At 40.5% G+C, this 20,078-nt stretch overlaps 1 protein-coding gene across 7 annotated transcripts in view; it reads left to right on the top strand.

The window, feature by feature from the left end:
- The first annotated feature begins 12,387 nt into the window (after nucleotides 1–12,387).
- LOC129415025 (serine/threonine-protein kinase WNK2) overlaps nucleotides 12,388–20,078 on the top strand; it is a 120,201-nt gene continuing 112,510 nt past the window's right edge. For all 7 annotated transcript variants that reach the window (XM_055169191.2, XM_055169190.2, XM_055169193.2 and 4 more), the window contains exons 1-2: nucleotides 12,388–12,815; nucleotides 15,632–16,341. In XM_055169191.2, coding sequence (XP_055025166.2) covers nucleotides 15,721–16,341 — 621 coding nt within the window. In that variant the 5' untranslated portion in view covers nucleotides 12,388–12,815; nucleotides 15,632–15,720. The remainder of the gene's footprint in view (nucleotides 12,816–15,631; nucleotides 16,342–20,078) is intronic.

Here is a 20,078-nt window from a genome sequence, read left to right on the forward strand (position 1 = left end):
TGAGTCTCGATTTCTGCTGAGACATTCAGATGATAGAGTCAAAATTTGGCGTAAACAGAATGAGAACATGGATCCATCATGCCTTGTTACCACTGTGCAGGCTGCTGGTGGTGGTGTAATGGTGTGGGGGATGTTTTCTTGGCACACTTTAGCCAATTGGGCATTGTTTAAATGCCACGGCCTACCAGAGCATTGTTTCTGACCATGTCCATCCCTTTATGTCCACCATGTACTCATCCTCTGATGGCTACTTCCAGCAGGATAATGTACCATGTCACAAAGCTCAAATCATTTCAAATTGGTTTCTTGAACATGACAATGAGTTCACTATACTAAAATGGCCCCCACAGTCACGAGATCTCAACCTAATAGAGCATCTTTGGGATGTGGTGGAACGGGAGCTTCGTGCCCTGGATGTGCTTCCCACAAATCTCCATCAAATGCAATATGATGGAGGATCTCCATCCTATCAATATGGGCCAACATTTCTAAAGAATCCTTTCAGCACCTTGTTGAATCAATGCCACATAGAATTAAGGCAGTTCTAAAGGGGAAAGGGGGTCAAACACAGTATTAGTATGGTGTTCCTAATAATCCTTTCATAAATGTTTCAGAAATGTTACAAGAATACAGATTACTTAAGAATAATTGCAAATGTGATATTTTGTAATTTTTTTGGTTTTTGCCTTCCTGTTAGACTGCCTATCCAGAAACCATTGGTGGGTGTAAAGCCCAAGTTGCCACTACCTTACGAAAATTAACCATGGTTTTATTGTGGTAAAAGTGTAGTAACCATGGTTTTTTGGTCAATTGATTACTACGAGCAAAACCATGGTTTTACTACACTAACCATGGTTTAACTATGGTTTTTGAAAACCATGGTTGTCAAAATCATGGTTATTTTGTGGTAACCATGGTTTTACTACAGTAACCATGGTTTTTTGGTCTTAACTGTAGTAAAACCATGGTTAATTTTCGTAAGGGTAGGACATGGGTGTCTAATCCTGCTTCTGGAGGACCGGTGTCTCTGCCCCAACCCTACTCGAACACAGCTGATCAAGCTAATCAAGGTCTTCCTAGGCAGACTAGATACTTTAAGGCAAGTATATTGAGGGAAAGTTTTAGTAAAACTCTGCAGCACATTGGCCCTCCAGGGCCGAGTTTGGACATCACTGCTGTAAGACAATGCTTCTTTCAGCCGAGTCCTCCTGATTCTAAAGTTGAGAGTGAGATAAAGATGTGGTTGCAAAATTCAAGACCTCGGGGGAAGAGTGACCTCTGTTAAAAATATGTCTTGGTGTTATAAAGTATTCAATGGCAAAGCTCAAAGTTATAATTTGTTGGGTTTTTTTTGTTAATTTGTATTATTTTATATCTGTATATATAATTTGTAGTACCTTTCAGGGTGTTAAAATTGAATTAAATTGAATTACTTTTTGTTTTGTGTTCCTGTATAGCTCCGTGGTAGAGCATTATGTTTGCAGCACAAAAGATCATGGGTTTGAACCCAGGGAACACAAATACTGATAAAAATCTATAGCTTGTAAAGTCGCTTTGAATAAAAGCATCTGCCAAATGCATAAACATGAATATATAATATAATAAATCCATTGGCTTGAAATCCCATTGACTGTACATTTTTGACAATAAATACATTAGTAATGTGGTGACAGCATACATTTCAGATGTATGATAATTGTTTTCCACAAAGACTGAAGTTGTAGTAGCCTAAAAGTATTTATAGTGAAAACGTTGTAGATCAATCCAATCCTGTTCCTGGAGGGCACCTGTCCTGCAGATTTCAGCTCCAACCCCAATCAAACATATAAACCTGCTAATTAACTTGTTTAGGGCTACCTAAAAATCATAGGCCGATGTGTTGGCGTGAGAGCTGCCTGTGTTTGTCACGACTGGCTTTTACACAAAAGAGGGAGAACCCAAACGCAGACAAGATATATAAATAATTGAGGGTTTATTAAAGTACTAAACACAAAAACCCACGAGGGGGTAAAACAGAAGATAAATAAACACAGTGATGGGACACGAAACACTGGAACCAAAATATAAGTCAGGAACACGGAAGACATGAACACACTGACTTTAGACAACGAATGCGCACACGACAGAGAACGAGAGGGCATTATAAAGACACCACATCAATGGGGAACAGGTGAACATAATTAATTACGTAAGACACGAGTACATAAGGGAGTAGGGTAAAAGTGACGAGACACTGGGAACACGTGACACAAATACATAATGTGAACACACGTGTCCCCACACAAAACACAATGCTGCCATGACCTTGCCCTCAGAAATCAGACCTGAATCTTACACCAAGGTCTGGCAAGACCATGACAGCGACAAGACACTGGGAACACGTGGAAGCCACACACACAATATGACTCCCCGTGTCCCCACACAGAACACAGTACTGTCATGGTCTTGCCCGATACACTCAGACCTGAGTCTAGTACAAAAGGTCTGGCAAGCACATGACAGTGTGGGCCTGATGAGCAGGCTTGTGCAGAATTCAGAATTTAATTGAGAATGACTCCTAAATTCCAATTCAATTCTTGAATTTGAATTGAATTTATGTCAAAAACAGGATGTAGAATTACAATTCGAATTTGAATTAAAGGAAGCAGAATTGCAATTCAATAGAAATTCAAAGAAATTCTTATACATATTATACAGTAAGTGAAGTGTTAAAAATGAAGCTTTCAGTATATGTCAGATATGATTGCATTACATATTCTATAAATATATTCGTTTGTACAGATTACATTTACAGGAAATGTTTTCCCCCAGCAATTAATTTTAAAAACTCTAATCACATAACAAATAATTAAGTTTGATTTTTTTTTGCAATTGTAATTTTATGGAACACATGTAACATGACTTCATTTCCCAGAATGCTTTAATTTGACCAAGTATTTAAAATGGTTGCCAAACAATTTTCCAAAGTAATTTTCCTAACACTGATGTATGTGAGATTCTTTCTGTTTTGTGACTGTGGAATTTCTTTGAATTGCCATGAATTTAATTCCACTTCCTGTCATTCCAATTCCAATTCCAATTCAACTTCCTTTAGGGCGGAGTCAATTCAATTAAAATTCCAATTCATGAATTGAATGGAGGCCAATTCTGAAATTCTGAATTGTGCACAAGCCTGCTGATGAGGGCTTTCTGGTGGTTAAGTGAGGGCTGTCTGTGCAGGGCCAGCGCTAAGGGGCCAAAGTTTTGTCCATGAGCAAAATCTGAGTATAACATCCTTATTGCATGTCCTAAAAGGGACACCGTACTCTCTGCAAGATCCCAGTAATCTCGCGAGAGTGTATTCATTCTAAGATGGCCGAATAAACACAAGTTCAGTGTATCTCGTGTGTGTTCTAGTTATTACAGAATATTAACTAGTTTAGCCAGTGTGCAAACATAAAATACTACATGGTGTCAGAGTAGAGGCTTTGATAACTAGATATGGACAGTTTCGGCATTACAGTATCCAAGATGGATTGGGATTCAGCTAATTTACCGGAAGCGTGGCGACGTTTCAAGCAGCATGCCGAGCTAATATTTTCCGGACCCCTACGGGAAAAACGTAAACAAGAAAAATGCAGCTATCTCCTATTATGGATCGGGGAGAAAGGATGAGACATTTTCAACACATGGACACTAACAGATGAAGACGCGAAGAAACTGCAAACATACTATGATAAGTACACTGCATATCTCACACCAAAGTCCAACCCGATTTACGCAAGATATCGTTTCCATGAGAAAACACAAGGAGATGGGGAAACTTTTGAACACTTTGTCACGGAGCTAAAGCTGTTAGTTAAAGACTGTGGATACCCCAACAGCGACGAGATGGTGCGAGACCGCATCGTGTTTGCTACGAACTCACCGCGAGTACGAGAGAAGTTGCTTAGCCACGGCGCGGATTTAACGCTAGATCAAGCAATCGATATCGCGCGATCTCATGAACTAGTTCAAGCCCAGCTTAAAGATATGGTTGCAGGCAGAGACCTCAACACCGACACGGTACACGCCATAAGTCGAAAACCGGAGCACAGAAGAGCACATACGAACTACAAAGCCAGATCGAGAGAATCTGTTACATCACACCGTGAATGTGGCCGGTGTGGAGGCCCGCACACCACCAAAGACGGCGCCTGTCCAGCAAAAGGCAAACAGTGCATGAAGTGCAGGAAATTAAATCACTTCGCGAAAGTCTGCAAGTCAAAGCAACACACAAACACCCATACAAGAAAAGTGATACACACTGTGGATGAAGACACAGAAGATGAACAGGTAGAACTTTTTATTGATGGACTCACAACTGAAAACACAGGTAAATGCAATGAACAGGCGTATGCTGAAATTGAAATTGGAACTCAGAAAATTAATTTTAAAATTGACACTGGAGCACAGACGAATGCAATTCCTGTATACATATTTGAAAAACTGTTTAGAGACACAGCCATAAAAAAGCTACTCAAAAAATCTCTGGCTATGGTGGTGAGTTCCTGAGAGTAAAGGGTACCTGTGATTTAAAGTGCAAATACAAGAACACCTCCACTGTGCTTGAATTTTACATAGTAGACACCAAAGTACCACCTATTCTAGGAATGAGAGCCAGTCTAGACCTAAAGCTAATCAAGCTGATATTGGCTGTGGCTGAAGATGAAGTGAAGCCATGCACAGACACCGACAGCCTTCTCAGAGAATACACAGACGTCTTCCAGGGCATAGGAGAGTTCCCGGGCGAGTGCAATATCCACATCGACCCGTACGCCACACCGGTAGTATACCCCCCACGTCGAGTACCAATCGCTCTGCGAGACAGATTGAAAAAGGAGCTCCATAAGATGGAAGAGAGTAACGTGATCTGCAAAGTGACAGAGCCCACGGAATGGGTTAATGCCCTCGTAGTCGTAGAAAAACCCCAGACCGGAAAGCTGAGAGTCTGCCTGGACCCCAGGGACCTCAATAAGGCGATACAAAGACCCCACTACCCCTTACCAACTCTGGAAGATGTCACCACAAAGCTTGCCGGAGCAAAGTACTTCAGGGTTCTCGACGCCAGGTCAGGCTATTGGGCCATCAAGCTGAGTACAGAGTCATCCATGTTGACAACATTTAACACCCCCTTCGGCAGATACCGGTTCCTGAGGCTGCCGTTCGGAACCGATTCAGCTCAAGATGAATTCCAAAGGCGCGTCAACGAGACTTACGAAGGCCTTCCAGGGGTTGCCGCCATTGTCGACGACATCCTTGTTTTCGGCAAAACCAAGCTCGAACATGACAACAACCTCAGGGCCATGCTGAAACGCACAAGAGAAAGAGGTGGGAAGCTTAATCCAGATAAATGCCAAATATGTGTCTCAGAAGTCAGCTACTTTGGCCACACGCTGTCGAGTGAAGGCGTCAAGCCAGACCCGGCGAAAGTGAAAGCAATACAAGAAATGCAGCCACCAACGAGTAGAGGGGAGCTAGAAACCATCCTCGGGATGATTAACTATTTGGCCAGATTTGCACCACGCCTCTCCGAGATTAATGCACCACTACACCAACTACTGAAGCAGGACAGTGAGTTCCTATGGGACAAAAACCATGACAAAGCATTCGCGCAGACGAAAAACCTGATAACACACCACCCTGTGCTCGCGTACTTTGACCCCCAGAAAGAGCTAAGACTCCAAGTAGATGCCTCAAAATGTGGCCTTGGTGCTGTCATGCTCCAAGATGAGAAACCCATTGCCTATGCATCCAAGTCACTTAACAGCACCGAAGTGAACTACGCCCAAATAGAAAAGGAACTGTACGCAGTTTTGTTTGGATATAAGCGCTTCCACGAATACATGTACGGCCGGAAAGTGATCGTAGAATCCGACCACAAGCCCCTAAAAGCAATCATCCGGAAACCGCTGGCTGCAGCACCACCGCGGCTACAGAGGATGATACTACAGCTACAAAAGTACAACATCGACATCATCCACCGCCCCGGAAAGGACATCCCAGTGGCCGACACTTTGTCACGGAAATCTATCGAGCACCAAGACAGCAGCCTTATGGAGAGCATGGAAGCACAGGTACATACACTCATTAGTACCATTCCAGTGAGTGACAGCAAGCTGATGGAGATCAAAGACGTGACAGCTCAAGATATACAGCTCACTAATCTCAGAAGAGCAACACAGAACGGATGGCCTGACGAAAGAAGGAAATGCCCGCCTAACATCCAGGGATACTGGAATCACCAAGACGAGATTTCCGAGATGGAAGGAATACTGTTCAAAGGTGAGAAAATCATAGTCCCCCAGAGCCTTAGAGGAGACATGATCCAGCGCATACATGCAGGGCACATGGGCGTGGAGAAAAGCAAGCACAGAGCGCAATACTTTCTGTTCTGGCCCGGGATGGGCAAGCAGATAGAAGCGACCGTAGAGCAATGCAAAATATGCCAGGAGCGACGTGAGGCCAACTCCAAAGAACTCCTGTGGTCACATGACATACCTGAGAGACCATGGCAAGTAGTAGGCACAGACCTCTTCACATGGGACACACAAAACTTCATTGTCATTGTGGACTATTACAGCAGACTCTTTGAAATAGAGCGGCTTACAGGCTGCACCTCGTTGGCAGTAATCACCAAACTCAAGTCTGCATTTGCTCGTCACGGCATCGCAGAGACAGTCATCAGTGACAACGGACCATGCTACAGCTCGGAGGAGTTCCGTCGTTTTGCAAACGCGTGGCACTTCACCCACACCACCACAAGTCCGCGTTACCCACAAAGCAACGGCCTCGCTGAGAAAACCGTCCAGACAGCGAAGCGCATCCTGGACAAGGCAAAAGCTGGAAACACAGACCCCTACCTAGCTCTGTTGGAATATAGAAATACTCCAGTGGACAACTACCAGTCACCTGCCCAACTTCTGATGAGCCGACGACTATGCTCCATACTTCCAGCGACTAGCAGACATCTGCAGCCACAGGAAGTTGTGCAGGACAGACGAAAGGCATGCCAACACCGCCAACAAACCTACTTCAACAGGGGTACTAAGCCACTACCTCACCTACCTATTGGCACACACATTCGTTTCCGTCAGGAGGATGGCTCATGGAAGCCTGCAACGGTAACACAACATGCACAAACACACAGGAGCTACCACATCCAAACAGATGATGGACAGACCCTCCGACGGAACCGCTGGCATCTCCGCGAAAGCAGAGACATCCAAGGCGCCAAAGACACACAACATGCAGACACAAACACCAACGACACACAATCACCACACCCTGAACCTGCAGACCACCCACGACCAGCAAACCAACAACAACCCAACTATACAACAAGGTCTGGCCGTATATCCAGGCCAAGACAAGTCCTCGACTTGTAATGTAAAGGATGTAGGCGGATCGCTGCCCTGGAAAAAAAATGTTCATTTGTTGTATTTTGATTACTTGCCTTTTGTAAGAAAATAGCAGGGATATGTAGAAAGCATGCATAAAAAAGGGCAACAAAAAGGAAACTAGTTTACTTACATGTTGTTTACTTACCTGTTACCTCTAATACAATGTGAAATCATTTTGACTGACTGTCACGTCACTTACCTGATGCCAATATTTGCTTACATCACAATGATGAAACTAATTACTACAGATTGTATTTTTCAGACTTTTATCGTACAGTCAGTAAAAGTGTTCATGCACAAGTTCATGTTATGTGTGTCTAGCCAATGATATGTTTTTCTTTTGAGAAGGGAGATGTAACATCCTTATTGCGTGTCCTAACACCGTACTCTCTGTAAGATCCCAGTAATCTCGCGAGAGTGTATTCATTCTAAGATGGCCGAATAAACACAAGTTCAGTGTATCTCGTGTGTTGTAGTTATTCCAGAGTATTAATAGTTTAGCCAGTGTGCAAACATAAAATACTACAATGAGGGGCTCTGCACTGTCAGCCTGTTGGGGGCCCTAAGGCGAGCCAATAATGGGCTATCATAGGCTTGCTTGCATGGCGCTCTCTTCTATTGGATCAGCAGTTTAACTTACAGCGCATCATCAACCCCGTTTCACTGGACTTGCACCTAAATAGGGCATTTATCGCCACAAACGTCTGAAAGGGTTACCTGTCATTCTGTGATTTGAATCTGAATCTTTCATTATAACACACCCATTAATACTATGAAAATTCAACACCTTGTGTTTAGTACAAAATATATTTTTTTCATTAGTTTCTGCATACGTTTCATGATAACAGGTTTAAGCACAGCACTCTGACCTTCAGTGCCTCCAGCTCTGCGTTTCTATTTAATTCAATACTGTCTGCAGCCATCAGTCACACACAGGATGTTTTCCTCTTGCTGATGCTGGAATAGACCGTGTTCAAGTTTCAGTTACAGTAAAGATTCAAGAGCACAAACAGCAGTAATTCTTATGCAGGGACAGACAAAAAACATTTTAGTTTTCAGGCTGGTTATGCAACCTACTGACTGATGACTTATTTTAAGCCACTATTTATGTCATTTTTAGTCACTGTCAGTTAAAGGAGAATCAAAAAATCAATTTTAACTTGATAATTTGTTATATAAGAGGTCATTGAATGTGCCGATATGTGACGTCAGATTAGAATTTAAACACCTTCTCCAAACCCAAAAGGCAACAACCACTTTTGTAGCCCCGCCCACATGTTTGTGTGACACACGTGTGGTCCAGGGGCAAAGCAAAGGTATGCATTGCCTCAACAATCAGTAAACATGTCTTTAAAGATTGCCATATGTAACGAAGGGGGACCCCTCCCTCCCTCTCCCTCACAAATATGAGCCGCAGTTGTGGACAAATGTGAAACGAAGAGAGAACCAAAGTGTGCGAGAGACACAGAGTGTGTCAAGGATGCTACGTCATTGACATCCATCGAAGGACTGTTCCAATGTCGAGGATCCTCTGAATTTGAACCAAGGACTGAGCCCTTCATTCAAAAAATATCCCATATACAGGAAATGATGCATATGTGTAGCCTTCGCGCTCTGAAATCACCCACAATCTATGCGCGCAGCGCCAAAAGAACACTTTTTCACTGATGTAATGACGTGCCCTCACTATAGCCTGTTCCATTTATGTGTTCTCTGAATGCTAAAGAGGAGCCTCGTCTAGCCTCTGAAAGAAGTGACTTGGAAAGACCAGTCCTGTCAAGGAAGTATCCTTGACATTGAGAAACACCTGGAGTGTTCAGTTGTGGAAGAACACAGTCTCTGTATAACATTACCTTGGAGGCTCAGGACTTAACATTAGGAATGTGTGGTTAAAGTTTTGTTTACTTTGTGTACCACGGATTCATTTGCAAAGAAGCCACAAGTCGATGCTGGATTTGCAGAGAGACTGTGATTAAAAGCACCATTAATATTGGATCTGACAGAAATGGCACAGCAGTATTATGTGAGTAAAACATTTTAGTAAATTACTACGTTTCACTATTGCTTTGTTAGACATCGCTTGATGTGTCCTGATTGTAACATCTGTGTCTAAACATGTATGTTTGACTGTTTTAATTTACTTAACTTAAACGATTAATAAAGGTGCAACACTTAACAGTACAACTGTAATATAACAATAGGAATAAACAAAGTTAGTGATAAAGGAGCATTTTACCCCTAGAAACATTCATCTTTATTTGAAAGTGCGTCATATTTGTAGTCAAAATGTAACATACATTTCGAATTTGGTGCCTATTTGACAGAGAAAAGAAGTGTTTGTAGTCTCACCCCCTCAACAAAGAAGTGCAACACTGAAATCTGTATTTCTCATGTCTCAGCGGCAACTGAGGAAATGATGCACGACCATTCAAAAACATGACTGGGGTTCTAACTATACAAAGCTTAATGCAAATGGGTGTGTCCCTTAAAGCAACACTAAAGACTTTTTGCTCTTTGCTTCCCCTTACAGGTTAGAAGCATAATTGTTCATTACCACTGTCGTAAATACTGCAGCATAGCTGGCTCTGATTGGATTGTAGGCTCCCGTAAAGCAAGTTTTTGTAGTTTTCACTCGAACTACAGGAACGCGACCCGACGGTTGAAAACTTCTTTAGTGTGGTTTTGGCCGATAGAGGGCTGCAAAGCGAATGTGAAAGTGCCGTTCACCCTGTTTGGAGTGGATGAACCACTGAAACTTTTTTGGAAACGTTATTTTAAGATTAAAAAAAAACTCTTTGGTGTTGCTTTAAGTAAGCACTTACCAGCCGCAATTTAAATTCTGACATCCGCTTATGGTCATTTAGGCAAGTTGCGTTTTAAAGGTCCAACACTCAACAAAGCTTTTTTATCATATAACTGTGGTATGTAATGTATGTTATAGTTATGGCCCCTTTAATGTATTCACTGACTGAACTTACAATACATTGTATTCAGTACTCTCTGCTATTTTTATTTTTCAGTTATTTACTTCTCTAATGGTGCATTCCCACCAGCCGCGGTATAGGCGGCAAAAACGCTTGAACATTTGAGTTCACTCGCTTCATTCACACGTGAAATTCTAGTAATTTGAGACATTCACGCAGAAATTTGCGCCATGGGAGGGGCTTCTGCGACTTCGCTGAGACCCTGCCACTCCGCTCGCTTCCTGTAATCACTTCACTAAGCAAGGTCCTGATTGGTTAACGTGGTGCGGAAATCCGCAGAAGTTCCGATTTTTCAACTCGCGCGACTTAACATGTAAATCATCCGCGCTTGCCGCCTCTACCATGGCTGGTGTAAACGCAGCATTACACCTCTTTTATGAGAAGAATTAGAATTAAATAAATAAAAACAATTAAACTGAATAAAATGACAATGATTTTGCAGAAAAAATTGAACTAATTTAAAAGTCTGGATACAAATGTATTTCACAACCTTTTTCCAAAGCCATAATAGGTACAGTTAAAGGCGGAGTCCATGATGTTTGAAAGCAAATGTTGATATTTGAAATCACCTAAACAAACACGCCCCTACCCCAATAGAATCTGGACCTTCTGTTGATAGACCCGCCCCACACATACGCAACCCGCCATTTGATTTGATTTGATTGGCTATAAGTGTGTTTTGGTAGTCGGCCCGTCTCCTTGTCCAAAGCGTTTTTCAAACATCGTGGACTCCGCCTTTAATGTATAAAGAGAAAGCCATTACTCAAATGTCACAGTGAAAATTGAAATCTTGTATTGTCCGGCAGGAGATTTTGTTACACAAGAAAGAACACATACATTTTTGTAAGGTTTTATTCAGCTATACCACAGAAAAATGTAATATATGGATTGTTTATAGCCTTTTAAATTTTTTCAGATTTTTGGAATTTTTTTTATCTTTACATATTATACAACTGAATGAAGATTTAAAGTATTTAACTAAGTACTGAAAGTTATTTTATCACTTCTTCCTATAGAAAATTGGGGTCAGCAAGAAAGTCTCATTTTTACAGAGCCGCCATAGAAACCGTGCTGACCTTTTCTATCCTGTCTTGGTATGGTAATGCGAACAGTCAGAGTAAGCAACAGCTGGAGAAAGTAGTAAGCAGAGCCTCTAAGATCATTGGCTGCAGGTTGTCTACCATTGCCTCACACTACAACATCAGAATTATTATTATTAAGGCGGCGAGGAATATCATCACCGACCCATATCACCCGGCAAATTACCTGTTCACCCTTCTTCCATCAGGAGAGGTACAGAAGTATCATCAGCAGAACATCACGCTTCAGAGATAGCACCTATCCCCAGGCAATACACTATTTAAATATGGTCTGAAGCCAGAACATTTCACATGTTTCCCTCACCACCACTCACCCTTACCTTCCTTAATCTTAATCCATATGCTTTATGGGTATCTGCATCAAGCACTTTATGGACTTAATGTTCATGTCTTTGTATTTCATGTTATTGGAAGGGGGGATATATGTGTATAAGACACGCAAGGTTTTACATGAATAATGCAACTTATGAATTCTGGTTACAGATGTCTTTAATCATTATTGTCTTGAGATAACATTAACAGCTCGTTTTGTGGTTCACATAACCAGACCGCTCATACAGGTTTGGAAAGTTCATATCTGCATTTACATCTGCAAGGTGTAGGCAATTTTTTGATTGTTTGCTCATCTGCATTATGTCTCCGAGATGTTTTCTTTCAGAAGTCATATAGACATTTAGAAAATGTTTATGATAAGATAACTAGAATGCATGTAAAAGTGCTTTTTTTAAACAGCAGATGTTTTCCAGATCCTTGCAGACATCCTACATATCATGTTATCTCTGGAACATAAATGATGACATAATGGTAAACTTTCCCTTTAAAGGGGTAGCCTGATAATGATGTCTTATAATGTAAAGGGTGAGAAACTCCATATTTATTCCTGTAAAGAGGGAAGCAGGGGAATGTTCCATTTCATTAGAGCTGATCTCACTGTTCAGTATGGGCGTGGAGCAGCATTCAGCAATCATTTTGCTAAAGAGACATTTCCAGGCATGCCGAGCTAAGATGCATGCGCGACGACATCGTCCATTTAAAGCCTGATTGTTGCGGATGTTTTTTTTTTTTTTTTTAAGGAGAGTGCAATTGCGCTCACATGCGCGTTTTAAAGTGAACGCCGCGTATGAGCGCGTGATTGATTATGTTGTGTGCTGCTGGAGAACAGGGTGGTCTGTTCCTCACACTTCACCGCTCGCTGTCGTGTTTCTGTCGGGTTAAATACTGCTGCTCTCCCCGAGTCCTCTTCCTTCATTAAAATAAATACGACACTTGAGATTGACACTGCATTATCAACCGTAGCAGCACTGCGACATGTGAGTTTCTTGTGCATTGGTTTAAGCTTGTTGGATATGATGGAGGATGTTTGAGGTAAATGTTATTCGAGATCGTCTCGCACCTGCAGGTGGTCATCATCACCATTAAACGCGTTTATTCAGTCTTGTCATTTACAGCCGTGAGAAAAAAACATGAAACGATAATTTTACAGTTTTGACTTTACGCAATGACGACAGCACAACCAAAAATAACCAGCGTTGTTTAGAAATATATATGTTTTGTGTTTTTATATCGCTTTGGTTAACATTTTATATGTGTGATATTTAACTCATTATGTGAATATGTTGTATGATGTTTTAGGAGTGGAATTTTAAACGATTGTAATAGTAGGCTTTTTAAAAACGGTGAATGCAAAAACGCATAAAATTTTACATGCAAAGAATGTTGGCCTATATTTGGATGATTGACAAAATATATCAACAACCAAAATTTGACACATGACAATGAACATTCAATTGATGATGTTAATGTAGAAAATTTTATCTGCGGTCTGGTGCGCGAAGTGCATATTAATGACGATTTTAATATGATGTTAATTGTGTCACAATAGAAAAAGCTTATTTCAATGTGCATTCATTGTAATATAAACATTTAAAATTAAAGTTAAGAAAACATTTACCTTAAGGTAAGCCTTTTCACTGTCATCAAAAGTAGAATGACATCAACATGAAAATATATGACAAACATGAAATATTCTTTACGGCCATTGCCTTTGCTTATAGGCCTAATAGTAGGGACAGGCCGTGCACAGACCTTTTGAGGGGCATGTGCTGAAACTGAAAAAGGGCACCACCTCCAAATATCTATCACATAATAATGGTCTTAAAAGCTTTATATTTATTCCCTATTAATGATTGAAAAAAAAATCACTATTAATAAATGAAAAATTACATTTTATGATATCTTGGCATTATACAGTGCAAACAAAGGATTGCTGGCCTTGTAGCCTAAGTTGGCTTTAACAATTTACCTCCTGATTGGTTGTCTGTATTATGTGTTTGTAAACCGCTCGTGTACTCGCTCTTATTTAATTGTAGAATATATTAATTTTAATTTTTTCCTCTGCTTACATACATAAAGTTTAATAAAAATATGTTTGAAGAAAAGAAAGCTATTCTGTTTGGTTTTATAAGCTAATATTTTTATAATTTGGTAACATGTTTATGTATGTCATTGAGAAGAGGGGAAAATAGGAGATTAAATATCAAAATATGAGATTATACTAGCCATACCATTAGCATATCCAACATGTATCTGCCTACCTGGCAAAAACTGTGCTGAGGACCATGAACCTTGGTCTTTAGAAGGTGCAAATAACTGCATAACTGAAAAATATACTAAATACTAAATAGATTTAACTCTATGCAGTTGATAAAAAGTTATGAACCAAATAATCATACAACTCCCTTGACTTGAATAAGTTATATCCAGATAGCATATTGTAATGAGTGGCAGGGCAATATAATACTGTACATACTTGTATCCTTTACACGTTTCTCGTCTTATATCCAGTTTTCCTTAACTGGGCATCTGATGTCTAAGACCTTTCCCATCTGTAATGGTTTTGGTGTTAATGTAGGCTAGAGAAGTTCTCTCTATCTCTCATCTCTGCAATGTTTAAATTTAAAGGCGTGCGGGCGCGTCTTCTCGCAACTTCTCTGAGTGAGATGTGTTGAGTTTCTCTGGGCTTCGTAGTTAAACGATTGAGACGCGTCATGCAAAAAAGCAGTAAAAACCCGACCCTGTATTCCGTATTGTTGTCACGGGTGAACACTTGTTACAAAAACTGCTCGCGCTTTGTCAAAAATTCCATTTGGTCGCAGTTTGGAGCCCTTGGTGCCTGATTGCCCACTAGCCCAATCCCGTCAATGGATAATTCGGCTCTGCTCAAATTTATAAAACATGCGCCGTTATAGACAAACTAGTGTTACTTTCTTAATGAGACAGCATTGTACTCAAACAACAAGATATTTATTTACCGTTGCAAGATGTTCAGCTGCTCTGACTGCTGTGGAACTTCAGCTCGCTGCACTCGGGGGGCGGAGTTAAGAGGTTTAACTGACAGTTTGAGGGGATCCAAAAAGATTAGTTTTTTTAAATACATTTCATTTGATAAATATACTTGTAAAACAGACAGACAGACGTAAATGTTACCAATAGCATTAATTTATATATAAAAAAAATTAAATAAAACATCTCCAAAAAAGGGCACTTCGGAGTGTAAGGACAAAAAGGGCATGTGTTCTGCACATAGGTTGAGCCCTATCTGTGCACGTGCCTGAGTAGGGAGAGCATGTTTCAAAAGTCACATTCTTAAAGCGACTTGCATAGTGTGGTGGGATAGAGGGCCCTAATTTCAGATTTAATTTCTTACAGTCATATGGCAGTGAGAATAAAACTTTGCATATACAATTTTTTAATAGTTAACCTTTGGATAAAAACAACTTCAGTTTGTGATCACATTATATCTGTATCCATGTATAGCCTACTGCAAATGTAATATGGAGCTGTTTGAATATTTTATAAGATTTTTACCAATTTACATGGTGTAAAGACACCACAGTAAAAATGCTTGCTTTTTATGGCATGTAGTTAGAAATTGAAGGAATTAAAAATGTTTAGACTGTTGGTTACACTGTGTCTATATCAGACACAATATAACTTTTAACTAAACAAATTTATGTTATAACAAGTTACTTCTTGACAGTTTGTTGACCTCTTGGTTCACTGTGACAAAACCAAGATGTTTTATTGCATAATGGCATTCATTTGAGAATATCTTGTTTTGCTGCAGGTGAGAGGAGATTAGATATACTGTGACTGATGCCTGTAGGTCAGTCCGAAACAGCACAGATATACGTGTGATAATTTAAACCCAATGCTATGGAGCCTAAAAATGAGTCCTACCCCTCATCGATGCCCAACTCACAGTGTGAACTTCAGGTGAATATCTATGAGACTATCAGTGAAGGAAATGTAAATAAATTGGAGAGTTTGGCCCTGATTCGCGCTGGCAGTGACCCAAGCTCATACCCATCCAAACCCCTGCCGGGTATCCGGAACAGGTTCATCCGCAGGAGCCTTTGGTTTACAGATAACGATGAGCATCAGTTGGAGGACTGCACTCTGGAATGTGATGAGCGCAATAAAATGCTTAGCATTGACCTAAGGACCATAGTGGACCGGAGTTTGGGGGTCCGATCCAGCTTACAAGAAGGATCAAGCACTGAGAGCCAAAAAGGTCAAAAAGACCCAGACAGCACCAGCGCAGATGAGGAAAAAGAGAAAATCAACCCAAAAACTGACTTGGTGGGTGGCATTAAGACCACCATCAAAACAGCCAGTGAGGAGAATGAGGAGGAGGCTGAGATCAAGGCTGTCGCTACCTCTCCAGGTGGACGCTTTCTCAAGTTTGACATTGAGATTGGTCGTGGTTCCTTCAAGACGGTCTACAAGGGCCTGGACACAGACACGTGGGTGGAGGTGGCCTGGTGTGAACTTCAGGTGTGTATCCATATGTGCTCACATGTTGTTTTGTCTGCTGTGGCTGGCGATGGCAATATTTGCTGTATCATGGCTAATGAATTTGAACGTATAGACAGAACGACAGGTATATCGTTTAACCAAATAATCAATGCCTAAAGTTCTGTTATTGCTTTTATAGTTATGTATGTATCTGTTTAAACAAATTTTAATGAATTTAACAGTTAAACAATAGTGTCATGGTCAAGTCAAATGATTACTGTTAAGTTACTTCAGCACTAACTTGTGTGAAATAAATGCTTTTGGAGCATTTTTTTAAATAGCCTATTAGAAGATCAGATCAATAGGCTATAGGAAGATCAGATCAACCTGAAACTGAATCATAGTACAGTGTCCAGGGGCATACAGAGGTTTTTCAAGGGTCAATCATAGAAGTTGAGTCCTCGTGCTGTGCGTCAGGTGCAGAAGCTGGCTTCAAAAACACGCACATGAGTAGTAGTGGTTTGTATACAGAAGTACGTAGAATGTTGAAGTAGCAACGTCTAGCACACATTGCTTTTACTGTGTTCATCAAGTCAACAGTTATAAAACTTTATTTCAATACATTATCTATGAACATGATTTGTGAGTTCCGGTTGGATTGGTTGGAACTCCCAATGTTTCATCAGCATTACATACTAACTAAAGTTTTAAAAATAGGATCAGGAAAAACAGGACCTTCAAATGTACACTGTTGGTGTATATATGGGTACCACCAGGTCTGGTGACACCCATATATACACCAGCAGTGTACATTTAACACCGGTGATTTTGCTGTGTGTATTTGGATAATCTCTTAGCCTGTGTGTTTATGTGCAAGCTTATCTTTTATAGCGTGTTTATGTTATGCAAGAGTTAAATGGTTATTTTAGATATCTGCTTTTATAGGGTGATAGGGTTGTTGTTGTGAACACATACTTCATGCTGTTCATTACTGCATCCTGGATCAAATTTGTTAATGTGTATCTGGCATTCTGCCTAACCGACTGATGGATTACTTGAATTTCTGCTGCATCAACAGCGCACTAAGCTTGACAAAAACTCTGCCTAGCAGATACTAACTGTTCTAGAGCTGCAACAACTGATTGCACAGTCAAATAAAGCTGCAAGCAGCAATTGCGGGGCCAAGCACCTTCAGCGCAATGAGCACCCAAAGCACAGCAAACACCATACGACGCAGCAAATGCGCAAAGCGCACAATACAGAGCTCGAAGCCGAAGCAAAGCAAATGCAGAGCAGAACCACTGCAGTGCGTAGCGACAACAGTAAAGATGGCAAAAATATAACACGTGTGAAAAACCAGACAGGTCGAGAAGAACGTGTTAAAGTGAACACAAAAGGAAATCTCTATAAGTGAAAGTAAGAGCTAGGATTCGAACCCATGACTTCAGGTTCCCAAAGCATGGTACTTACTGCATGCACCACTGAGAAAACAATTAAACCACTGAGTTGGTGTGTCCAAGCTATAGAATAGAGCTTTAGAGCTATAAACATTTATATCCAGCAATTACCAAAAGTGCAGATATGACAACAGAGAGCAAAAATAACTGAAATACAATGTATAGTTTGAAAATCACAAAACTTAAGTGAGAAAAAAGTTAAGGCAAAATACCACTGCACATGGGATTTGAACCCATGACTTCAGGTTCCCAAAGCATGGCACTTACCGCATGCGCAACTGAGTAAACAATTAAACCACTGAGTTGGTGTGTCCAAGCTATAGAATAGAGCTTTAGAGCTATAAACATTGATATCCAGCAATTACCAAAAGTGCAGAAATGACAACCGAGAGCACAAATAACTGAAATACAATGTATAGTATGAGAATCACAAAACAAAATACAACTGCACAAGCACGGTCCGCTTTACAGAGGTATTTCTCAAAAATTTGACAGGCAGCGGAAAAATCTGTTCAGTCACGTCTGTGCGGATTGCTCCAAACATTATACAAGCAGAAACTGGCATAAAATAAACAAAATTTGTAAAAGGAGTAGCGAAAAAATCATTTACCATATGCCTTACAATAACACATAAACAGAATGACGGAGAATGACAAATGAGGCATCGTTGCAATTGGCATAAACCAGTGAATCCAGTTTCACCAAAAAAAAATAATAGACAAAGTATTTAGAAGTTATAAGCAGTTCTATAAGAACTGTTATAGTTCATAACCCCTAGGTGGCACTGTACAGTGATTTCCCAGGTACCTTCAGGACATCATGCCGAAGCTCCCTATTAATTTTTGCGTGGATATGTCCAATAGTTCAAAAGATATAACAATTTATGACAAATTTCAAAATTACCTAAAGGCGGTATGGTCAAACCCGACATAATACATATTGACAGATTCGGCAGGAGCCAAGGAATCCGTAGACACAAAGATCTTCTGACAAACAGTTGGGTAGTTATTTGCAAAAATAACTATTTTCCATATCTCATGACCCATTGACCATGTCGAAGTTGCTGGAGAAAAGAGGAGGAGAAGTCACAAGGGGGCTGTTTACACTTGGTATTAAGATGTGTTTTCATCGATCGGATCACAAGTGGACGAGAGAGACACATGACGTTTACACCTGGTATTTAAATACGTCTCTTTTGTCCACTTTCGACCGCTTCTGTGCTGAATACTATGAGGGGGTGGTCTGTGAGACGGTGGGCGAGTCTCTCTGCTGTCATTCAAACCCGAGCGGGAGTAATTATGAGTTTATATGGACGCAAACTAATATAATGTCGGAGTGCACTGCTTGTTTAGCAAGTAAACATGCTGCACAGTGTTTTGTACATGAGTATGTAAGAGCTTTCTTGGAATTTTCAGCGCAATTGATGAAATAGGATCGCGCAACTTTCAGACGCTTTCAAAACGAAACTACGGAGATCAGCCGCTTAGTTTTATCAATGAAAGGCTAAAAATAGCGCTGTTCACCGAATGTTTACGCCAGAAGTCAAAAAAGATGTCAAACTTGTGTTTAATACCTCAGATTAGATAAATGGGCGGAGAGAAGGCGGTCGCGTGTGGCTGTTCGAACGCATTCAACCACATGTGCGTTCCGCAACTCCAAAGCGATCCGATCGAAAGTGGTTTCGACCACCTCTGGATGTGGTTGAAAGTGGCCGAAAGTGGACGAGCTCAAAACGTTTTGAACACCGTTTACACCTGGCATTAACGTCGTCCACCTGTGATCCGATCGACGAAAACACATGTTAATGCCAACCAAGTGTAAACAGCCTCAAGGAGAAGTCAAATCAGGTGTTTTACAACTTCTTTTACCTTTCATCTTTCATCCTCCGGTTCTTCTTAGTTTACATAGCTGGAATTTCACACTCAACAGTACGAATTTTCATTGCGATGTCCTGCTGAGGTCTCTTATATGCTAACCTGTACTAATTTGCTTTGCTCTTAATAGATTGCAATGGTCATTATGGAAATGTGCTTATGTCATTATTGTGCCTGTGTATTTTATTTGCGCCTTTGTAGTATATTCCACTCGGCGCTTGTTTGGAATTGAGCTCTCACCTCCTTTTTAGTAAATGCCCTAAATTTAGTAAAATCTCAATTTAAGTTACTGATAATAAAAGTGTGCATATAAGGTAAATTATTCTGTTCAAATATAAAGAGAAACAAAATGTGTTAAGACATTCACTTTAAATACAAAATACATCATACGGGACAAAATATGTTAGCCAAAAACAATGCAAATGTTTTTTTTTTTTTTTTGCAT

The sequence above is a fragment of the Misgurnus anguillicaudatus genome, chromosome 5, assembly GCF_027580225.2.
Source record: "Misgurnus anguillicaudatus chromosome 5, ASM2758022v2, whole genome shotgun sequence".
NCBI lineage: Eukaryota > Metazoa > Chordata > Actinopteri > Cypriniformes > Cobitidae > Misgurnus > Misgurnus anguillicaudatus.